Genomic DNA, 25,351 nt, shown 5'->3' on the forward strand with positions numbered 1-25,351 from the left:
GAATTTGTTTGTCATCTTTGTGTGATGGGCATTGTTTGTTTCCCTGTGCTGGTGAGTTTGTTTGTATTCGTGTCCAGGTGTTTTGGCATCCAGGTGTGGGAAGGAAGACCATTGTGTGTTTAGAGGAGTGAGGGTGATCTGGAAATGAGCAGGCTGCCTCCCTTTCACTGACACACATACAGACACAAATACGATTTTTAGGTTTTTTTCGTACAATTATTTTCCTACGGTAATGAGAATACCTCTCTGTGTTGTTTGATATTAGTCCCCTGCAGCTTAAAAACCAACCTTTTCCCATTTGCATGGGGCTGACAGGACATAAGCAGAATAACACAGCCCACAGCAGATAGAGAATGAGCTACAACTCCCAGGACTTTAGGTTGGAACCTGCACCCTCCTGTTCCAGCAAGGTTCCGCTGGTTGTCAGAGTGACGGACAGCTCAGGGCAGGCGCTTAGCTTAAGCCAGTTGTTCTACCAGCAGGCTAAAAAACAGCTTTATTTAGGATGCTTTTCATTCTCCGGTGCTGAACACTACACCATGTTTCTCCAATAGAAGAAACATGCAGTTTGTTTTCAGGGATTCTGTTCCTGGAAATCAACCTTATTTTGTGGGGATTTCAGGATCCAAGCTCTTGTTGTTTGTGGAAGACATCAAATCTAACGTACGGCTGACTACATAGTGTACTTTATATGGTGTACAGCAGAACATATCTTGAGCACCGCTGGGCTGCTGCAGGCTACTGCAAGGTTTGTACTGTAAGGTGTGTACTCTTAAGGGGAGAACCTCCCCAGGTATAGGGGGAAAACCATCCTTTCAACTTATGATAATATAATTGGAATTGACACATGATTGTTAGCACTTTTAAGATAACCAAATAAGGTAATATATAGTGGGAAAAAGGCCAATTAACACCATTATGCAAGTCATTTTTGGGATTGATGGAGTAAGTAGGAGAATTTTTCCCTTTCTTGCTTTGAGAAAAACTGGCGTGTCTTTTGTTTCATGAGATTTTCACAAAATGTGGCTGCTTTTCATTCATTCATGTAGAATTGTTCATTATTCAAAAAATTTTTTTTACATAGAAAGAAAATAGAAAATGTCCACGGTTGCTTTTTTTGGGTTATCACAAGATATCTAAAAACCCTCTGTAAATTCTAATTTACAGTCTATGTGAAATTGCAGGAATGTACCTTCTCCACTAGATCAAACTACAGTGAAATATTTAAATGTGTGCGGAAATGTATTTTGAGGAAATTTTGTTAAAATGGTTTTGGCCTTGTGAAGGTAACAAGAGGTAAAATAAAATCATCTAAATTATATATTTATGATTGTTACTTAACATTATTTTCTACATTATATATACCAATTAGGGTTACCACAGAAGAAAATGATCAGAAACCCCAAAAATCTACATGACATGAAAATCCATTTCTTTGCAGCTAATGCCTCCCCTTCATCAAACAGTCCTCATCAGTTAAACTGAAGGATTGAATAGAAGTTCAGACGGCAAGGTGTTCTCCACACACATTGACATTGGCTTCCCACAAAACGGTTCAACACTTAATCACTGGGCGAAGTGTGCTCATTATTTCTCTCTGCCGGATCATTGCTCAGAGCAGCGTTTCAGTTATTCTTACTGTGAAATTAGTTTTGCTAAAGAACTGACAATGTTCACTTCATCACCACAGGAATAGGTGTCAGGGAGCGAAAAGGCATTCATACCTGAGCCTCAGCTCCAGGGTGAACCAGCTGACTAATTCACAGCCAGATACATTAATAAGACACGTCTACATCATGTTGTTATATATATATATATATCCTTTAGCCTATATATATATATCCTTTAGCCTATATATATATACTGTATATAGGCTACTGAGTCAGTAAAAAAAAAAAAATAGATATATATTTAAATCACTGTTATTGTCATTGTTGATAGAAACAAATAGCACAGAGCTAACGTGAGTCACCAGATATGACTGGTAAACGTCAGGTGAATCTACAGGTTTACGTGAACGTATTAATGTGAGCATGTTAATGTGAGTTAGCGCACCTGTAAAGGGTGTTTCTTTGACAAACGTGTCGGGAAAAAAGATAGGATAGCCAAAATCACATGGCAGGATTCTCTTGGACAAGCTATCCGTGAAATGGTTTAATGGGTTTTTTGAAATCTACTGTGCTGAAGTTCAGTGACTCGTTTGCTGTTGGACAGACTAGAGATGCTTGTGGTCCGGAGTCAACCAGTTGTATTACCAGATTCTGTCCTGACCCGAGCCCACAACAAACATACCGGAAGTATCACTGTCTCAAACATCTGCCCCTCTCTCCCTCCCAATCTCTCTCTCTCAGTTTGTCTCTCCCACACACCCATTCTCTGACTCAATACTCCAGATTCATTACTTACATGGTCTAAAAAACAATCTTACACACACACACACACACACACACACACACACACACACACACACACACACACACACGCGCACACACACACACACACACACACACACACACACAGACACACACACACACACACACACACACACACACACACACACACACACACACACACACACACACACACACACACACACACACACACATACCCAACACTACACACAGACCCACACACCTCCCACCCCCTCACTGTTACCAACCAAGCATCATTGGCTGTTGCTATGCTACTGGCCCCTACAGAGACATTTTTTTGTGACTGCATCCAATGATGGCTTTCCGTTTGCCAACAGTCCTAGCGGTGTACCTCTCTCAGTCTGTTTTGTTTTAGCCGACTATCTTTTTTCTCCTTCACTTCTCTCAACCTTTCACTTTTATCGGTCTCTTCCTCCGCTCTTTACCACCCCTTACCACTCTCTCTCACCGGCTCGCTCTCTCTTGCCGGCTCGCTCTCTCTCAGCTCCGGTCTCGCTCACTTATTTTCTGGCATCATCCTCCCCCCCCCCCCCCCCCCCCCCCCCCCCCCCCCCGCCCATGCCATACACACACACAGACACACACACACACACACCGCCCTCCCCCCAGCTTGGAAAAGGGAACCTAATGAACCATGCCATTTGAGAAGCACAGAGAGGCCGAGACACACAGAGAAATGTGTCTAGAAAGGGCATGTTTGTCAGATAGAGTTGGGGAGATGGAGTGGAGAGAGGACTACACGATTTTCTTTGCCTTTCTTCTTTTTTATTTTGGTAGGGGGGTCGGGATGGGGAGGGGCAAAGGTTTGGCCGGTAGCGGACCTGTTGCAATCTGACAGTATCCTCTCATACCATCGCCGTAAGAGCGTGGAGCCACGGGCGCCCATCCTTTGGTCCAGTCGGTGCGTATTTCACAGCAGATGGACGATTTCCTAGGTTAGTAGTAGGCAAATGTTCCGGCTAGTGTATCACTGTTAAATAAAACGCATTCGATCTGATCATACACACACACACACAAATGCACACACACTGCGCCAAATTCTTCAAAGGGATTTCATTTGCTGAGGCATGTTTGTTTCTTTCTACTTTCTTTCAGATCTCAGCTATCTATTGCCTTGTATTTCCAACCGTTAAAAATATATACACTAGTATAAACTCATTGTATACACTGAGCTGGAACAATAACCAGCCATGCAATCTAAACTGATGAACAAACCAATCTTACTCAAGCTGTGATGATACAATAGTTGTCAATGTTGTAGACATACCCAGAGTATCTAAACAAAAAAATATATATACTTGGACCACCTTAAATAGTATTAGTAGTTTATTTTTACCTTTTACCAAAGAAGGACACAACGGTAGTTGTGAGACAAATTAAGTAATGGAGTGGAGTGTTTTCAGACAAAACATCGAGACCGTCATCCGCTCTTTGATTTGACCAGAGGATTATGACGCAGAGAGCACGGTGTGGTTACGACTCGCAGCGTTGTGTGGATTTCAATGTTCTGCTTCCTGTCACTTTGCATGAAAGATGTTCCCAAAAATTAATCAATTTAGCAGATTTCAATTAAGCTGTTTGTTTATCTGAACACAATTTCATTGCCTACTTCTCATACCTATTACATTCAATATTTTAGCCCCCCATCATCATAACATCATCACAGATTTCTCCATGACGGCTTTTGCTAGAATGCTCATGTGCAAAGAGCCGTGATGCGCTGACAACATGCTATTTCTGCGTGCACACTTTATTAACTGACTCAGTGAGTGTGTGTGTGTGTGTGTGTGTGTGTGTGTGTATTTTACAATCGGTTAGTCTGCGTGCAAGGGACAGCTCAGATCTGCTCCACATGCGTTTTTTTGCCCCCAAACCATTACTAACAAACTAATCCCCCCTAATCAGACACTGCAGATCAGTAACCACCGCTCTTTAGAGTCACGGTGGTTGCACTGCCCAGAGTGATGTGGTGAGACTCTCCTCCACAAAGAGAAGGCCAGCGAGGACCCGCACTGGCAGATGAGAGCTCGGTGAATGCCGGGTTGGGGTGATGAAACCTACCAGTCATTAGTTTGCTTAAAATCCCCCGGGGCTCCGCGTCTCCACGCTGAACACATTAAGGACCCGTGCAGGATTGGCTGAGCAGCAGAGGCAGAGTGGGGTGAAAGATGGGAGTGAAATGTGGTGAAGTATCTGAGGAGGATGGAGGCTGAGGGGTGGATGGATTGTTAAAGAACAAGACTGAGAGATAGATGGGCGCCGGGGAGAGGAAAAAACAATCAGGCGGATGGCAGGTACGGCGCACATGTGAATAAATGGAATGAGGTGACCACAGGAATAAATAGGAGTTATATGCAGGATGATTGTGAAAAAGGCAGAGGGAAGAAATACGTAGAAATATAGTGAAGAAAAGGGAGCAGGGAATTAAATAAATGGAAGCTAAGGACAGGTGGTTGGGGAGGGCCATTTGGACGGAGCGACACGCGTATGAGAGTGAATGACAAAGACGTGCGGAACGGACGTAGGGGCCTGGTTATTTGGTGAGCAACACTGGAAACAGAGTTAACACGGCAGGCTGAATGTACCTTCTGTGGGAATCCGGCCGGGCGCCACGCTCGCATCCCGCAGCAGATGAAGATTCAAGGAAATAGGTAATAAAATGTTGGTGACAGAGCGCAGGAGGAACAGGACTCAGACAAATGGGAGTGACGGCGGGGAGATGGAGGAACAGAGGGTGAGGGAACAGAGTAGCTGGTGGGTGGAGAGGGGGAAATTAAGAGGATGAGAGCGACGAGATGTCCATCTCTCCTCCCTTGTTGTTTGTGTTGTAATAACTATGTGTATATATAAAGATGTGTGTGTATATAACGGGGTGGGTGTACATAAAGGTGTGTATACTTATAAAGGTTTACGGGTAACACTTTATATAATGGTCCTTGTAATAAGCCTTAGTTAATATGTAATAAGACCTTATTATATGCTTATTAACATTCATTTGTGTTAATAATGGTCTTATATATAATAATGAGATTTTTTATAGTTGTTAATAAACGCATTACAAACCCATTTATTGAGTCTTACTAACTAACCTATTATGTCATTGCTAAACCTTTACTAAGCATTTTTTATTATTATTAAGTTTAATAAATCCTTTATTAAACTGCCAATTATACATTTTTGCAGGTACGGGATCTAAAGCGGGAACCATGCATATAAAGGTTGATAAGTCCTTTATTAAACTGCTAATTATGCATTTTGCAGATACGGGATCTAAAGGGGGAACCATGCTTATTAGGTCAATGAGTCCTTTATTAAACTGCTTATTATGCATTTTGCAGGTATGGGATCAAAAGCGGGAACCATGCTTATTAAGGTTAATAAGTCCTTTATTAAACTGCTAATCATGCATTTTGCAGGTACGGGATCTAAAGCGGGAACCTTTAATATAGACTTAATAACAGTTAATGAGTACTATATATTATCGACATTGATAAAAGGTAAAATAAAAAATGCATATACCGTAAATACAATGCCATTGAAACACATCTTTTGAAAAATATTTATTTTTTAAATTTTAAAAACTTCATAATGTATTCTTGAACATCATCATTTAAAAATACGGACTAGACGAATCCGAGTCCGACATCTCCATGGCCTCAGGGGATGGTTGGCAATTCTTCTGGCTGGTCTTTATTGTTACTCTATAGAGGGATTATCAGTCAACGTCACTCTGCGTCACTCGCCGCTCTACGCGCATGTCATTGGCAGAAAGAGACGAGAGCGACAAGAGCCGCAATCATGTCTTGTTGTGCGGTTGCTTGGACAAATCCTTTTAATAAGACTGATCATCCCATTTATTCTACTTCTTGCTTGCCAACAGTATAAAACAATTCAAATACTTAATAATTATGCTTTTACTTATTCATATTGCATTCTAATTAAATGTATACACTTGAGTTCATCTCCCTCAAAAAGTAGTCCCCTTTAGTTACGATCGATCAAACATGTTTTTGACACCTCAAAGGGCGTTATTCTGCTTATACCATGGTCACTTGCCAAGGAAAAGAAATTAAGATCATTAATTTATATTTTCAGGTGTTTTACAATCCAAATATAACGTTTTTCACATAAATAGGATGGACCGTAGCTACGACTTGGCAACGGGAGGGTTCTAGTCCGCTGAGCTATGAGCCAGAGAGCTAACCTTATTGATTGTACATATTTATAATTCGAAATTCGTCCCAGGCTTTATACCAATGATACTAGGGTCTATAGCATATAACCGCGTTGTCTGATTACAGTTTAATTAAGATTGAAGATTAATCACCGCACCATTTGTTTCAATGGCAATCGCGATGGTCTATACTTTCAACATAAAGTGTACATATTTCTAATTCGAATTAACCACAAGGAGATAACCATGGCACCGGTCAATATTTTTTCAAGTCAATGTTGAAAAGCAAATCCCCCTATAAAGAAACACAAAGAACATTGACTACAATAGACATTTAGCAGACATGTTACAATAAGCATTAAGCCGTTTAGACATGGATTCATGACACAACTGTTAAAATTCGATACGTTTGGTTACCTAGTTTCATACGATAGCATAAGCTAAACGTTCATAAGCGCAAATGTAGCACGCCAAGCCTCTGAAAGAAAGTAATGTAAGCCAATAAAGTTTGCTAGCAAACAGCTAGCTAGAATCAGCTACCGTAACTATAGCATCATATTCTTAAATTTACCAGAGAGTCATCCTCCAGTTCGGACCTCTTCCTCTAATCCATGATTTTTATTCTGGTTCCTGTCTTTTGTCTTTCAGTTGTTGGTGTTGGGTGCTCTATCCGACGATTCCGACACGTTCGTCAAACACTTCATCAAGCATATGCGTCGAGCCGTCATCCACTTGCATAAACATAACCTCCGGTTTAAAACGACCTTCAAAATAAAAGCCTTTAAAGGATGTATTATATGAGGCACACAACAGATCACACTCGATGAACATGTGCGAGTTTATTAACCTTATACGCATAAAAAATGCTTAGTAAAGTTTTAACAATGACACAATAGGTAAGTTAGTAAGACTCAATAAATGGGTTTGTAATGTTTTTATTAACTATATGAAACTCATAAGACTATAATTAATATTATTAAGCAATCAATAAATAGTTAACATGTTACTTATAAATGCTTATTAAAAGTCTTATAATATCACAATAAACATGTTCATGCTTATAGATAGTCTTTTTAACACCAATTAATGTTAATAAGCATATAATAAGTGTCTTATTACCTATTAACAAAGGCTTATTACAAGGACCTAAATATAAAGCGTTACGATTTACGTATATATTAAGGTGTTTCTATATAAAATGAACCTTATATATATATCATTCATGCAGACAGAATGAATGGCATGCACAATAGATTTTCTGGTGATTGTGTTGTGTGAAACGTTTGTGGGATATGGCTTTACACACGCTGGATGGCCTTGGAAGGTCAAGATGTATGTAAGGATGGATTGTCACAAAGAATTAAAAAGCGTTTAATACTTAAACATGATGAAGACCATAGGTGGGGTTTTACACATCCTTGAATCCATGTTTAGCGATCCATTCAAGCTAAGGGCTGGGAGGTGTAGGTACAACGGGGGGCTGGGAGGTGGTGGTACTGTGGGGGGCCGGTGGGGTGTGAGGCGGGGGACGGGGGAGGCTGGGAGGTGGTGGTACTGTGGGGGGCCGGTGGGGTGTGAGGCGGGGGACGGGGGAGGCTGGGAGGTGGTGGTACTGTGGGGGGCCGGTGGGGTGTGAGGCGGGGGACGGGGGAGGCTGGGAGGTGGTGGTACTGTGGGGGGCCGGTGGGGTCAGGTGTGAGGCGGGGGGAGGCTGGGAGGTGGTGGTACTGTGGGGGGCCGGTGGGGTGTGAGGCGGGGGGAGGCTGGGAGGTGGTGGTACTGTGGGGGGCCGGTGGGGTGTGAGGCGGGGGACGGGGGAGGCTGGGAGGTGGTGGTACTGTGGGGGGCCGGTGGGGTGTGAGGCGGGGGACGGGGGAGGCTGGGAGGTGGTGGTACTGTGGGGGGCCGGTGGGGTGTGAGGCGGGGGGAGGCTGGGAGGTGGTGGTACTGTGGGGGGCCGGTGGGGTGTGAGGCGGGGGGAGGCTGGGAGGTGGTGGTACTGTGGGGGGCAGGGGGTGTGAGGCGGGGGGAGGCTGGGAGGTGGTGGTACTGTGGGGGGCCGGTGGGGTGTGAGGCGGGGGGAGGCTGGGAGGTGGTGGTACTGTGGGGCTGGGAGGTGGTGGTACTGTGGGGGGCCGGTGGGGTGTGAGGCGGGGGGAGGCTGGGAGGTGGTGGTACTGTGGGGGGCCGGTGGGGTGTGAGGCGGGGGACGGGGGAGGCTGGGAGGTGGTGGTACTGTGGGGCTGGGAGGTGGTGGTACTGTGGGGGGCCGGTGGGGTGTGAGGCGGGGGACGGGGGAGGCTGGGAGGTGGTGGTACTGTGGGGCTGGGAGGTGGTGGTACTGTGGGGGGCCGGTGGGGTGTGAGGCGGGGGACGGGGGAGGCTGGGAGGTGGTGGTACTGTGGGGCTGGGAGGTGGTGGTACTGTGGGGGGCCGGTGGGGTGTGAGGCGGGGGACGGGGGAGGCTGGGAGGTGGTGGTACTGTGGGGCTGGGAGGTGGTGGTACTGTGGGGCTGGGAGGTGGTGGTAATGTGGGGGGCCGGTGGGGTGTGAGGCGGGGGATGGGGGGAAGTCACACAGGAACGACAATGCAGTGCTGTTAAATGGTCTGAATGCACACATAGTGCTCGGAGAGAAAACACACACACACGGGCTCACACACACACAAAATGGTGAATGCATCGATCAAGCTTTTATAAGGCATTTGAGAACTTTTCCCTCTGAAACACGTGCACATATGCACTCCAAAGTTATTTCGGTATTGGTCGACGTCAGAGAAGTCAGAAATAGCGTCGCACAGAAACACCCTTTATGTTGTGCTATTATGGGCAATCCCCTTGGCCCTTCTCTTTCTTAAGGTGAAATGGATGGATCTATACAGAGGAGACAAGTTCAATATGGTTTAGCGACACACAAGCAAAGGCCAAGAGTTATATAACAGTACAAAGTGCTTTGCTTGTCTGCTCTTTGTCTCTCCATCACTGTCTTGCTTTCCATTCATCTATATGGGAAGATTCCCTGGCAGAAAACCCTGTATCGGTGAACCATTTCAAACACACGTTAGTGGTTCTGTAGATGGTAGGAACTCAGAGTTTCATCATCTGCTACTTCCCTTCCTGTAATTTCCCAGCACTTCTCTTTGCACTGTCAGGCAGAAATGAGTCCTTTTCAATGAAATTTACATTTTCGTAACGGGAATTTCTTGGTCGAAACTTGTCCCTCTGGCTATTCATTGAAATGGAAAAATACAAAGGCTTAGATAATAAAAGTAAAAGGAAAATCGTAACCGATATTTGTAACATTTTACAAAAATGGTCATAGCATAAGGATATTGTGCCAGGAATGTAAGTAGGTCTGAATGTAATAAGGTCTGGAAACCACTCTCATTGTTAGGTCATTCCAAAGAGTTGTTCACACTTGTCGAAAACGTGAAATGTGTGACCACATGTTTGAAGTGTAATAGAGGGCTTTCCTTTTCCTTTCTTCTTTTCCCTTCCTCATTCAGGAAGATCTACCAATCTTATCCCGAGTCTTTTATCTCCCCTATCTCTTTAGAACCGCGTTTCACCAGTGCTCTTGTTATTTTGTGTTGTCTCTCTCGTTCCAGCTGCCTTGGTCCCGTTGGTCTACGATGGAGCGGCTGTGGTTGTCCTTACTGTTCCTGGCCGTGGCCTGCAAGGGCCAGCCCTGTCCCAAGCGCTGTATGTGCCAGAGCCTCTCTCCGTCACTGGCCATCCTCTGCTCCAAGACAGGGCTGCTTTTCGTGCCCTCGGCCATCGACCGGCGCACCGTGGAGCTGCGACTGCAGGAAAACTTCATAACAGGTAACTTCCCATCCCCGCTGCCAGTTTGGAGTTGATGGGTTGAACATCTTAATCGTCGTCCTCCTCCCGGAATATAACATGAGTCAAAGCATACATTTTTTTACTTATTTTAGGAAGTTTTACTGGAAAGTTTCTTTGTCAAAACTATCGCTTTGCAGATTGTGTATTTTGTATTTACGCGCCATTGCACAGAATCACTGTAAGTTTTTTTTGTAGTGCATTTTGTTGTTTCTTACAAAGGGGCCTGACACCATACGTTCCTGGTAAAATACTATTGAGGACCTATTCAAGAGTTGGCCAAATATTACAGGTTGCATCTTTAAATGTCAAAAGTAACGCATCCATGCAGCGGAAGCATTAAGTTGAACGTCTTATGTACACTGTGAATGTGTATGACTTAGGTCTCTATGTGTTTAAAATTAGGTTTGGTTAGGTTTCTTTGGTCATTTTGGCATCCCTGATACTGTGTGTGAACTGATTATATTAATAAATTTGGCTAAACACTATAGATCCCAGGTGGCCTCCTGCTCTCGGACTAATTAAATAAATAAAAATACCTGGACGGCAAGCCAAAGTAAGGTATCATTGTTGGGAACTCTGCTTTGTCTTAGTAGCTGGCATGAGCCATGTGTAAGTTAGCTGCATCAATATGTTAGAGTTAAGGGTTAGGAGGTCACGGGGTGCAGAGAATGTGAAATCGTTGACATGCAAACTCACCAAATCTAAATTTACTTTACCTTGAATAAAACTTAGGATTACTCTTTGTGGAACATTGTTGGAAACATTTGGGATAATGTAAGTACATAACTTAGCCAAATTTTTAACATAGGTCTAACCATTGCATTCATTTGAATACACCTGAATAAATGTTGCTTGTGATGACCCTATCAATATCCTTTTAATCTTTGGGCCTTATCCACTAGCACATTGTGTATAACAACAGCAAGGTTTAAGCAAAGGTCTCTGTGTCTCCCCTTAACTCACAGCGGTCCGAAGGAGAGACTTTGCCAACATGACAAGCTTACTCCACCTGACTCTGTCCAGAAACACCATCAGTCAGATCCTCCCCTCAGCCTTCAGCGACCTGCGCCGCCTCAGGGCTCTCCACCTGGACTCAAACAGGCTCACTGTGATAAAGGTGAACAAACCGCCAGCGGAATCAACCCCTGCAACGCCAGCAGTCAAAAACAGCACCAGGGTTTTGACTTATTCTTATTACGGATTATCTTGATTTTTCTAATCGTTTGCCTATGTAATATTAAAAGGTTCATCTTGAATTTAGCTTAAAAAATGCCAATTCCAATAGATGACTTAGGCAGATAGTGATTATGGAATGTAAAAAGCACTCTGATTGGCTTAGGATATAACCAATGAGACACAGGGAATCAGCAGCATTAGGAGAGCCGAGCTAGGTAAGATCCCACCAAGATATGGCCTCTCTTTGGCCAAGAAATGACTTAGGCAATTATGCTATGAGGCTAACGAAATGTTCCTGATGTATACCTCAATTTCTCTCCTTGGTTCTCCTCCACCTTCCAGGATGACCATTTCAAGGGGCTGACCAACCTGCGCCACCTGATCCTGGCCAACAACCAGCTGCACTCCATCTCCCCGCACGCCTTCGACGACTTTGTGACCACGCTGGAGGACCTGGACCTGAGCTACAACAACTTGGCACAGGCGCCCTGGGAGACGGTGGGGCGTCTGACCAACGTCAACACCCTCAACATGGACCACAACCTCATTGAGAACGTCCCCCAGGGGGTTTTCACCAACCTCCACAAGCTGGCAAGGTAAAGGGACGAGACGGCCCAGAGTCAGGCCATGTGGTGATCGATGGCAGCTATGTTCTCCACCAATTAGGAAATAGCCCCAATCTGGGAATGCAGTACATTTATTATGAATGTTGTATATATATCAGTGGCGGCTGGTGTTTTTAAAGTGAGGAGGGACTGCGCAATTGGTTGCCATTGGCCTGCTTGCACTGTTAGTGTAGTATGGTGGCATAAGTATGTGAGACTCAAGTTGTTTCAGGGTGTTTTGGTGAATACAAAATAGCAGGGAGGGATAATTATGTGAATAAAATGGACACAAATCCACCAGTGGCAGCATTGTACTTTGAAAGCTGGTGGGCAGCATGTATTGGACTACAAGGGCAGAAGGAAAGGATGCAAAGCCAATTAGTCGAACCAGGCCTACTAAATTAAAAAATCTGGGCCTATCATTGTGCCTATTTTTGCCTTCAATGACTGATGCTATTGGTTGTTATTTGGCTATGTTTATTTTCGGCTACAATTGTTCTAAGAAAAATAAAGACACAAGACCAAAACGGCGTGTGTAGTTCCACATTTTCGCCACCCTTTCAGAAGGCTTGGTAACCCAACGGAGGAGTAGCGAATAATAGGTAGGCTCAGTGCGTTTATTTCGGGACCTTGCCCAACTTTTTGAGGAGGAAACGCTAATGTAAGTGAACCGAGCCGCACCGAACCGCACCGAACCGCACCGCTCGGTGGAAACGCCAATATAAGCGAACAGAGCTGCACCGTACCGCAACAAACTGTAGCGCACCACTCGGTGGAAACGAGGCATACAACTGAGCGGGTTTGTTGGTTCATAGCCTAGACTTAAGGGGATAACCCCTCCCTCCGGGCTGCTCCACAGTCAGGTCTGCTTATTGGTTCATAGCGCAGCAAGGGCTCCTGCTTATTGGTTCATAGTACAGCCAGGACTCCTTCTTATTGGTTCATAGCGCAGCCAGGGCTCCAGCCTATTTGTGAATAGACGTTGGCGCGATTCAGATCCCTTATGCCGCGTTTCCACTGCAGGGTGCGGTACCGTTCGGTTCGCCTCAGTCCAGTAGGGAGGGGGCGCTATAGCCCAGCTCAGTTCCGAGGTCGCGTTTCCACCGCCGACAGTACCCTTTATGGTAGGCCGGATGTCGATCGCCGCGGCAGCTACGTAAACATTGTGACATCATAGCATCGCGACACAGTGTAGCCTGCTCAATAAAAACAATGGAAAAGTTGAACACGACACATTAAACCAAGAGCTACCATGGAAGTCGTCCAGCAACAGTTCCTGGCCTTTATGCTTTTCATATGGCGGTTAATCAACTTCCGAATGCAAGCTTTGTTTGACGAAAGTTTGGAGGCTGAAATACCTCGAGGCTACTGTTTGTTTGTTTTTATCCCCACGTCGCCCGGAAGTGACGATTCTGTCGACCAATCAACGGAGGGGGTGTGTAGCTAGAATTTTCCGGCACCCTTTCAGGAGTCTCAGTACCCCAATGGAGGAGTACTGAAGACGAGGGCAAAACGAGTATGGTTCAGTCCGGGTCACGCTCACTTTTGGCGGTGGAAACGCAATCCGTACTGCACCTTTGCGAACCGAACCGTACCGCACCCTGCACTGGAAACACGCCATTAGCTAGTCATGCCGACTCAGAGGAGGAAATTTCTCCTCTCGTGTTATTTACCGGACGCCAACACTGCCAGGGAAATGAATGGGAGTCAATGGAGGCTGAGGGCGGAACGTCCTCCAGCAGTAATTGTCAATAGGCGATGGGGGTGCTAATGTCCCTTTACCAAGAGAAACAAACATTACATATACAAAGGCATTAGAGTAGTCATATTTAAAAGCATTAATACATTACAGTCTGGGCAATCTACATTTTTTATTCTCAACAATGTTAAGGAGGATCTTCCTCCCTCTCCTCACTGGAGAAGCCTCCGCTGATATGGGAAATGGGTAAACCTAGTGATTGTTAGTGCTTGGTACTTGGTTCTATGAACATTCTTAGTGTACCGACAGTGGTGTATTGTTTCACCTTCTTCTGACAAATGTACTTATTGTACGTTGCTTTGGATAAAAGTGTCTGCTAAATGCTCTTAATGTAAATGTAATGTGAATGCTTTTATGCTTTTAACACGTCCTTCATGTATTATGATTGCTGTAATATTTTGTTGGTGTAGTTCATTCTGCTCAGAATAGAATTTTCATGTGGGAGGTTTGTTTTGCTAACTCTAAAGACCCCTCCCTCTCTGACCATCCATCTGTCGGTTTCTCTTGTGCGCACGCCCACCCACTCTGTTCCCAGGCTGGATATGACGTCCAACAAGCTGAAGAAGATTCCCCCAGATCCACTGTTCCTGAGGATCCCGGTTTACGCCAAGTCTCGGGGCTCCCCGCTGTCGTCGCTGGTGCTGAGCTTCGGCGGGAACCCGCTCCACTGTAACTGTGAGCTGCTGTGGCTGCGGAGGCTGACCCGCGAGGACGACCTGGAGACCTGCGCCTCCCCCGACGACCTCAGCGCCAAGTACTTCTGGACCATCCCCGAGGAGGTGAGCCCCTCATCCCCGCTTTCAGATGGAGAACGAAAATGGGAAAATTACAAAAATAAAATTAATCTCTACTAATCTCTACTATATAATAAAAATATATTCCGCTCATGGTAATGCACAACTCCTGATTTTATTGAAGAAAGGGGATTCACAATCGCACAAACGCAACTCTTTCTACACATTCCCTGATTGAAAAGGAGCAGGGAGAAGGAGAATCTCATTTTGCCAGCCCCTTACTCAGAACAATTACAATTAGGGCATTTAGCAGACGCTTTTATCAAAAGCGACATACATCAGTTAATACTCACATTGACCCCCCGATGGCAGAGTCAACTATGCAAGGCGACAGCCAGCTCCTCGGGAGCAGTTAGGGTTAAGTGTCTTGCTCAGGGACACTTCAACACTCAGCTAGGAGGAACTGGGGATCGAACCAGCAACCTTTCAGTTGCAAGACAACTGCTTTACCTCCTCCTCTAAGCCGACCCCCATGGATCTACCACACAGAAAAAAAAAAAGGTTGTCTGCATTTCCATCGCAGTCTAAAGACCTGCGAAGGTTAGGCAAAGGTCATGACTAAGCAAGAAATAGTTAGAAATAAATAGTGAGAAAAAATCGGATCAGTGAAATCATCTCAAATATTTACATCACTGCGAAAATGCAGCATTTTCCAAAAAGAATGGCGGCAGCGAAATAGACCGATAGACTCAGCCCTGAACCTAGCCAGTGAACACAAGTGTAAGCTCTGTACTTCCATCAAAATATCCTCTGTGTTGAGAGGAATCAATTATAAACAAATTAAATAAAATAGGGAAGCAAAGGTAGTTTGCAGGAATAATGGTAATATGTCCATCCATGTTTTGGAGATGTTAGTTTTTTAGGTTGTTTTCCTGTTCCATAACTCCAAATAGATCATCAATTTTTCAGAGAACGTTGGTATCCAAGACAAAAACCAAACAATCAGGGACAATCAGGGAGTGCTTTTGCAAGTACTAGGGACCTTTTGAGGGGTAAAATAATGTACCCATAACTCAATTTAGACCCTGGTTCCTGCTACGAAAATGCAATATTGGTTCCCACTGTGTGTCAAATACTACTGTCTTGAAGGAATTTGAAATAAACATTTAGATTCTTTGCTCTTTTCAAACATCAAAAGGAGTTCATATGTGACCCACCGGTGCTGACCCGGAAGTCGCCGCGCACGCTGGGCCTGGAGGGCCAGCCCGCCAGCCTCAAGTGCAAAGCCAACGGTGACCCCGAGCCTGAGGTTCACTGGATAAGCCCTGAGGGGAGACTTATCTCCAACAGCTCTAGGTGAAAAACATATAATATCAGATACCAGTATGTGATTTGTTCAATTTGTAGGCCATTTGCACCACTAAGTGGAATGTTGTCGCACCACACCACAAAAAGGGTTAAATATATATTGAATAAACATAGAATATATATATACACAAATAGATATATATATATATATATATATATATATATATATATATATATCTATACACAGCATATATTCTACATAATATTTTGGTCATTTCAGAAAGTCAGAAACTGATAATTCCTAACACACTTGTGTGTTTAGGACCATGGTGTATCCCAACGGAAGCCTGGACATAAACGTGACGGCCCTGAAGGATTCTGGGAACTTTACGTGCATTGCATCCAACGCGGCGGGCGAGTCCACGGGGCGCGTGGAGCTGGTGGTCACCGCCATGCCGCATTTAGCCAACAGCACCAGCCGCAGCAGAGACCCCTCGGCCGAGCCCGCCCCCTCAGACATTCTCATCTCCTCCAAGGCCGTGCTGCCAGGCAACGACAGCCGGGGGGCCGAGCGAAGGGTCTCTCTGGTGGAGCTGACGGGGAACTCGGCTCTAGTCCGCTGGAACAGCCAGAGCCTCACGTCGGGCGTGAGGATGTTCCAGGTCCAGTACAACAGCTCCGGGGACGACACGCTGGTGTACAGGTATGTTCAAACACGTCACAATGTTCAGCTTCTTCCTGAGAGCTCACGTCTTGTCATGGGCTATTCTGTGGGCTATTCTCGGTGTGTGTGTGTGTGTGTGTGTTTTTTATTTTTTCTATGGGTGTCTTGGTATTTAAAAACACTACTGCAAGTGAATATTAAATCGCAGTGTGTGTGTGTGTGTGTGTGTGTGTGTGTGTGTGTGTGTGTGTGTGTGAGAGAGTGAATTAGCCGCAAGCAGCTGCTCTGAGGCTGTTGACAGATGATGCCAGTAGAGATAAGCCTGTCATCTGCATAAAAAACAAAACCTATGTCTAATCAGCTGGAACGACTTCAGACAAAAAAAACACGAGTTCATGCTCAGAGAGAGAGAGCGAGAGCGAGAGCGAGAGAGAGAGAGAGCGAGAGCGAGAGAGAGAGAGAGAGAGAGACTGCGAGAGAGCGGGAGCGACTGCGAGAGAAAAATAGAGGTAGAGAAAGGGATAGAGACTGTGAGAGAGAGACTGCGAGAGAGAGAGAGGCTGTGAGAGAAAAATAGAGGTAGAGAAAGGGATAGAGAGGGAAAGAGAGACAGAGAGAAAGAGATCAATTAAATGCGGTGCTTTGTGTCTCCTGAGCAAAGTGAAGGCTTTAAGAGTTACTTTAAGTCTGTTGTACATCTAGATAAGAGTGAATAACCGCATTTGAAAACTATAATTTGCTGAAACAAAATAAAGGGTCAGATTAATGCTTGGTTATAACTAGAGATGTCCGATATTATCGGCCCACCGATATTATCGGCCCGATATTTGCATAAAAATGTAATATCTGTCAATATCGGTATCGGATTTTTTTTGCCTTAAAACCGATTTTTTTTTTTTTTTTTATAGCTCAAATAAATGTTTTCAAAATTGTGCAGTACAGTGCACATTGTAATTGACTCATATTTGTGCATTTATTCAATTAAGGTTATTGAGTTTTAGTTAAAGAAACATACTGCTATGTTGCACATAGTTGTTCAGGTACAATGTTTTATCATTTGTGAAGTCAAGTTTGCCCTATTTGTTGTGGGCATTGTCAAGATTATCTCAGGGAGAGTGTAATCCAAACTGTTGTCTGAGACCTTTAAAAAAATAAAAATAAACATGGCACTTTTCCCTTAAATTAGGTTGAAGTATTTTATCTTATTTTGCACAGACAATGTTAACATTTGGAAAGCCTTGTTGCATTCAAGAATGCATCCAGTGGGGCATCACAATAACATTAAGCATGTTGTGTTAATTCCACAACAGGAGATATGTAATGTTACCTAAATTAGGTTTGAGGAAAAATAACCCAAATATCGACATCGGTATCGGCTGATATCGGAATCGAAAATTTAGAGTTGGACAATATCGCATATCGGATATCGGCAAAAAAGCCAATATCGGACATCCCTAGTTATAACTACTAATTGATGGATATGTCTATGAATGCCATACCCATAGAATACAGTATCGTTTTCACAGTTCCCAATTATAACAAAATGGCAACAGGAAAAACATGTGAAATTAATTTAAAGCCGATCGAAGAGATCGTAAGACGCTAATTTGCAAACATGAATGATATCACGTTTTATACAAAGTTATTTCTGACAGGGCCGTTGGCAGTCAATACTTTAGAAGATCTGTTTGTACACATATGTCTATATATTGAATGCGGAATGAGGGTGCATGATATTCCTCTCTTAAAGGAGACATATTATGGCGTTTTCACAACAAGTAAACATAGTAATTGAGTTCCAGAAAACCTTTTTTTGTAGCTGTTTGCTTGATATAGCTTTTAGGAAAAATGAATCTCCCCTACCGCTATTCCCCTCTGTTTCAGTCCCTTCAGAATGCGCTGCTTCTGGTGTCTGTAGCTTTAATTCAAATGAGCTGCTCCCCATGACCAATGAGCTGTCAGACTGAACCACAGCATGGAGGAGAAGGGATTGTTGCAGTTTACGGAATCCTGGAGCTCTTTATCTATATAATATATTATACAACGGGGGGCCTAAATCCAGCGATCTGATTGGTTCCTAACTGTTGTATAATGAGCGTATACATAACTGCTATGACGCCCGATCATTTTGTGAAAGTTTGCATATCACTCCGCGCCTGGAAGTAGAAACAGTTACGAAGTAAAACATATGTTGGATGATGGAGAGGGCGTAAATGTTGTTACTCCGGGAGTGAGCAAGGCGATGGAGAGACTAAAGAAAGCTTAGGCACACGGTGAGTGAACTGCTCCATAGGATAAATTGCCGGCGAACCGCTCTAGCCGAGCCTTCTCTCGGAGGGACGCTAAAGTGTGTTGCATAGCGACCGTCGTACATTTTGAAGGCAGCCAGGAGGGACTACTTTTTTGTATTCTTTAATAAAACGGCTACTTTGACTTTCTTGGTTTTTTTTAAATGTAGTGTGTCTATGACTTTCGTTTTGCCATAATAGTAACCGTTGTATAAAAGCAATAGATCACTTGGAGAACCAGAGGACCAATACAACACCCTAAATCCCAGGGTTAGTGTTGTTTTCATAATATGTCCCCTTTAATATGTTGCTGTTGAGTTTCAGTGATAAGGCATTGGGGGTTTCCTGTATAATGACCTGGCGTGTATCAGGGTGGGAAGAGAACACTAGGTTTCACTCTCAAGAGTATTGCCTCTACAAGGTCCCACTGATCACCAGTGTTGGGCAAGTTACTTCCAAAATGTAATATATTTCATATTACTAGTTACTTGCATTTGAAAGTAATAAGTTTCTTTACAATATTACCTTCTGTGTAGAGTAATAAGTAATAAGTTACTTATTACTTTCACCAAAATCAACATTCAGGACAAGGCGGATGGAGGGGGCAAACATTAAAGTCTAATGAGGTCTATATTGCATCTGCATGTAGTGTGTACCATGAATAGCTGAATTACAATAATGTTATGATATATAATAATTAAACAACCAAAACCTTTACACGCAAGACCAAACTCTTTTTCTATGCCTCATTTATTAGCTCCTGAGTTACAAAGTGCAGCCACACAAACATTTAACAAAAAAGTTGGATTCCCATGAAATCAAACATGTTAATAGTTTATACTATTTCAATAATAAAATAAAAGTGCACTTCAAGAATGACGTCTAACAGCCACCAGACAGGGCATGTTTTGTAAGTATTTTAGAACCTGAGCATATATCCTGCCCTGAAATAGCAGTAAATAGCAGTAATAAAAAAGAGCATGAGAACAGCATAAATAATGAAACACATTCAACATTTCAGTCCCACAGAGACTTTACAAGGAACTTATGCTTGGAGCCTATTAATGTTTTGGTTAGGACCAAACAACAAAGTCTTAATAGACAAAATATACAGCCAAACAAGGGCTGGAGTTTGTGTGGCTCGGATTGTAACCACGCCCCCAGGAACACTGCATACTTCCGCAATCCACCAGTGCTCAGCGGCCAAGCCTGGTATTGCAGCTGTTTAAGCGGGCTGTGGACGGGTCCCTCAAATCATGGGACCCAGAAGTAGATATCTCCGTTCACTCCAATACAAGTGGGGAACAGGAATGTGTCTCCGCAAAAAATGTCTGGATATCAATCAAAGGCTCATAATTACCTTAAATGCCATGTCCTCAAAACGCCACCTCAAGCGTTTTATTAGCCGCTGGCTGTGTCCCAATTCATAGGACGCATCCTTCGTAGACCGCGTCCTTCGAAGGATGCGGCCTTCGTAGACCGCGAAGGACACTCCGAAGGCCGAAGAAATGGGACGGTCTAGCCTACAGAGCATTTCTGGTTTACGTAACAAACCGTTACCGCCCTTTACCTTGCGTGACCACGCGCTGCTCCTGTCACCTAGCAACCCTGACAGCTGAACTGACCCGTTAGTAAACAGAAGTTAAACCGGACAGCGCGAAATAAAGAAACCATCAAAAATTAATATTGATCATTAAGTTTTTGTATATAGTAGTTTTATAATAATTGTTGTAAATAGTCACATGAATGTTTGTTGTAAATAGTTTTATTGTTGTATATATGTTTTATAAGTTATATACGAATACATTAGTCAATACAAAAAAGTTAGTAAGGGTTTTAATAAATACTTAATCAAAAAAGTTAGTTAAATAAGTTAGTTTCAATAAATATGTAAATAATAATAAACAATGTGTTAAATATAACAGAACATAAGTTATTTGTCCACCAAACGCTCCAAAATTGAGAAAAACCTATCCATTCTTTCCCTGCTCTCCTGGGCTTTTCTCTCCTCTGCCTCCCTTTGTAGCCTCATGTCCTCTTTTATTAACTGGAACATTTACATTTTACATTTACATTTAGGCCATTTAGCAGACACTTTTATCCAAAGCGACTTACAATAAGTACATTTGTCATAAGAAGTGCATCAATATATCGCTGTCGGTACAGAAAGGATGTTCATCGCTAGGCTAATCAATTCCCCGTGTTACAGCCATGATAGCAGCTACTGCAGTTGCTACACAGTTAAGTACTATAATACAATACAATACAACAGTGTACAATGGTTGCCAGAAGGGGGAGGGTGGCTATGCAGTCGAGGTGGACTCTGAACAGGTGAGTCTTGAGTCCTTTTCGGAAGATAGTGAGCAACTCTGGAACATGTCTTCCTCTCTGTCCCTCTTTCTGGACCTTGGCCCTCGCTGTCTTTCCTCCTCCTGATCCTTGTCCTCCACCTCCTGATCCACCGCTGCTATACTTGCTGTACTTGGCCCTGGTGTGTTCTCAGGGATGGAGGCAATTAGGACAGGGGGGTTGGTGGAATGCCTCCGTCCCAATACCTCATCCATGAGGACCAACCAGGGCCAAGTGGCAGCACTGGGTTTCCCACCCACCCCCTCTCCTGACCCTGGATACTTGCAATCCTAAGGCAGAGGAAATCAATCATGGCTGTTAACAACAACAACAGCAGTATTAAAACAAATTTCAGCAAAATGTTTATTAACTTGCATGGTTAAAACAAATAATGTTTTTTTAAAATGACATGTACATACTTTATAATTTTTTTCAGGCCTATTTTCTCCAGAATTGTCCTAAACACAGAGACATTATTAATCAGAGAAAACAAGAGACACATTTATCAATCATGTTAATAGCCCATGTTAACAATAGGCCATTTATAATATATATATTTGACCATCTTGTAAAGATCTAAATTAGCCCTCATCCTATATGAAGCCCATAATAATAAGACAACCAGTAGAAGTCAAAACACCCTTTTTCTTTGAGTGTTTTTCTAGTGCTGTCTAGTACTGATGCGAGCTGTGACTTTTTTTGTCTTTCTTTCTTTAATAACCCAAAATAGGATATCGTAGTAAACGATTTCTGGGGATGTTGTATCTGTCCTGCTGTTAATGAGGGCTAATTTAACTAACCTTTACAAGATGGTCAAATGTAGATATATAAATGGCCTATAATATTTTTTATAAACTAACTTACGATATAAATAAACGATTGTTTCTTTACCCCAAGCCACACTTGAGTATTTCACTCCGGTGAACAGCTCATCATTCTCCCCCCTCAATAGAATAAATAGAGCAGTATGCTGCTGGCCCCCTGAACCAAAACCAAATGTTAGAATCAGTTTTGCTTTACACTACCAAACAAAAGCAGCTTAGATAGCAAAATAACCAAGTTAAAGGCCCACTATGCAACTTTTTTAGCCAAAATTACATTAAGTATGCAGGTTGAGAGTTATGCTGATGGTTCTGCATCCATTTCTGGGTCGATTGGTGGGTGTGTCATTTACCCATGTCGCCTCTCCGGTGAAAAAGCGCATATGCAACTTGCTCTGTTCGGACCGACACAATCCGGATGTGACGCAGCGGAAGTATCCTCGAAAATGTAGTCAGATTGTAGTTTCGAAAATGCTTTACGGCACAGACACACACCCAAACATGATACCGGCTAGATATGAACAGCCAGTTGCGAGGCAATTGTTGCATTCATCATGGATCAATCGACTGATAAGGGACCCAAGAGGCGACCGTCGGTGGAACAAAAGAAGAACGGACCAGAAAAGAGATCAGACACGAGTGAAAGGGGAACTATGCAACTTTTTTGGCTTGATTTACCTTAATATAACAGGCTAAGAGTCATTGCGATGGTTCTATTATAATTTTTTTTTCGATTGTTCGTTGTTTCGACTCACCCTTGTGCATCTTGGCGGAGAAAAGGAATATGTTTCTGCCGGCGACCCGCCGCCCACTCTCGCGTGAGTCTCAGGTCTCGCGAAGTAACGAATTGCTTTACGGCACAGACCCCCAAATACGGAACCGGCTCGATATAAACACAAGTCACTAAGGGATTGTTATATTCATCATAGATCAGCCGACTAAAAAGAGACAGAGAAACCCAATGTCGGAGGAACAGAAGAAGAGAAAAGGGAGACTGACCGGCAGAGAGGCCAGACACGAGTAAACGTTGGGCAAGCTTTTCAGGAATAGCGTGAACTGAAAGGAAAAGAAGGCTGCAAATCAGACGCCGACCCGGCCGTGTTGCTTTTGAAATAGAAAGTACCCTTGGGTGGCCTTTGTCTTCGTGGTATTCTTGATGTTGATAGTCTCTGTATAAATGTGTTTGCTCAACCATTTTGTTGTGAGCCCTGTAAAAATTGTTTTCTCGACCGTTTTGTTGTGAGCTCTGTATGTTTCTAGCTTGCTTGGTTGCAACCATATAAACACCTTTGTTTCCATGGGTGTTTTGCTGTTCGTCTGTCTCGTCCCCCAGATACAGACTGAATCCCCGAATCCAGGTTCTTGTTTATTTAGATTATTATGTTGGCCAAACCTCTTACACTGATTGTTCTGTTCAACCTAAGATAAAACAATTATAATCTAGGATATAAATTCTCCCCGTCAACTATAAAAAAGGATGGATTTATGTTTATTGCAATACAAATACACCCTTTTAAAAATGTATAACCTTGCCTACACTTTATGAACATCTACTTCGGACATGGCTCCACGCATTCGCCGGCTTCTTTGAAAACAAATGCACATGGCTCGCGTAGAAGTGCATGGGGAAGGGTCGTCAACGAGTTGTTACGACAGTGTTGTGAAATATCTACTACGAAGCTGTAGGGGGCGCTGTGTAGAGAAATGTGCGTGCCAAAACCAAGAAAACAGCGAAGAAATGCCCGAAGTTGCATAGTGGGCCTTTAACTGTGTAATCAATCAACGTCTGTAACGTTACGGTCTGAAAACCAGGGTCCACAACCTGTGTTCGCGTTGGTCCATTCATCTAACGTTACAGAATAGCAAATTATCTATATAATCGCCACAATTTCGGTAAATATAACCATTTTAACCTCTTAAATTTGAAACTATAGGGCTTAACGGCCGGGTGTTCTTAGTTAACGTTACAGCGTCACTAACTGTAACGTTACCTACTTGTATTGCCTATTATTTTAATGAAAAAAGTTTTAAGGGCCCTTGTATTTTTAACATTTGTATCGTTAAATACTCGAGTGACTAGAAACCAAATACTTACATTTAAATGCAGACCTTAAATCGCCATTCTCCGCCATCTCCATTGATTGAATTCGCAATGAATCTTGGGAGGGATACGTTGGGCCGTGAAGGATCTTGGGATACGTTGGGCCGTGAAGGATACAGCCGATGCATCCTTCAAATCCGGGAAAAGAAGGCTGCATTCGTAGGCCGCATTTGAAGGACCCTTGGAATTGGGACAGCACTTGGCGCGACGCTGTGACGCAATCGGCGTCGACGCATACTTCGAATGCAGCCTTCGAAGGATGCGTCCTAGGAATTGGGACACAGCCGTTGGCTGTGTCCCAATTCATAGGACGCATCCTTCGTAGACCGCGTCCTTCGAAGGATGCGGCCTTCGTAGACCGCGAAGGACACTCCGAAGGCCGAAGAAATGGGACGGTCTAGCCTACGGAGCATTTCTGGTTTACGTAACAAACCGTTACCGCCCTTTACCTTGCGTGACCACGCGCTGCTCCTGTCACCTAGCAACCCTGACAGCTGAACTGACCTGTTAGTAAACAGAAGTTAAACCGGACAGCGCGAAAAAAAGAAACCAACAAAAATTATTATTGATCATTATGTTTTTGTATATAGTAGTTTTATAATAATTGTTGTAAATAGTCACATGAATGTTTGTTGTAAATAGTTTTATTGTTGTATGTTTTATAAGTTATATACGAATACATTAGTCAATACAAAAAAGTTAGTAAGGGTTTTAATAAATAGTTAATCAAAAAAGTTAGTTAAATAAGTTAGTTTCAATAAATATGTAAATAATAATAAACAATCTTTTAAATATAACAGAACATAAGTTATTTGTCCACCAAACGCTCCAAAAATGAGAAAAACCTATCCATTCTTTCCCTGGGCTCTTCTCTCCTCTGCCTCCCCCCTTTGTAGCCTCATGTCCTCTTTTATTAACTGGAACATTTACATTTTACATTTACATTTAGGGCATTTACCAGACGCTTTAATCTTTAATCAAAGGCGATTTACAATAAGTACATTTGTCATAAGAAGTGCATCAATATATCGCTGTCGGTACAGAAAGGATGTTCATAGAACCAAGTGCAAGTACCACAATCGCTAGGCTAATCAA

At 43.3% G+C, this 25,351-nt stretch overlaps 1 protein-coding gene across 2 annotated transcripts in view; it reads left to right on the forward strand.

Moving 5' to 3' along the window:
• Positions 1 to 25,351, forward strand: part of zgc:172282 (leucine-rich repeat and fibronectin type III domain-containing protein 1-like protein) — a 120,120-nt gene that overhangs the window by 23,532 nt on the left and 71,237 nt on the right. For both annotated transcript variants that reach the window (XM_030337044.1, XM_030337043.1), the window contains exons 3-8: positions 10,214 to 10,430; positions 11,417 to 11,568; positions 11,970 to 12,223; positions 14,527 to 14,770; positions 15,924 to 16,081; positions 16,356 to 16,736. In XM_030337044.1, the coding sequence (XP_030192904.1) occupies positions 10,238 to 10,430; positions 11,417 to 11,568; positions 11,970 to 12,223; positions 14,527 to 14,770; positions 15,924 to 16,081; positions 16,356 to 16,736 (1,382 nt within the window). In that variant the 5' untranslated portion in view covers positions 10,214 to 10,237. The remainder of the gene's footprint in view (positions 1 to 10,213; positions 10,431 to 11,416; positions 11,569 to 11,969; positions 12,224 to 14,526; positions 14,771 to 15,923; positions 16,082 to 16,355; positions 16,737 to 25,351) is intronic.

This window comes from Gadus morhua, chromosome 16 (assembly GCF_902167405.1).
Source record: "Gadus morhua chromosome 16, gadMor3.0, whole genome shotgun sequence".
In the NCBI taxonomy this organism is placed as follows: Eukaryota; Metazoa; Chordata; class Actinopteri; order Gadiformes; family Gadidae; genus Gadus; species Gadus morhua.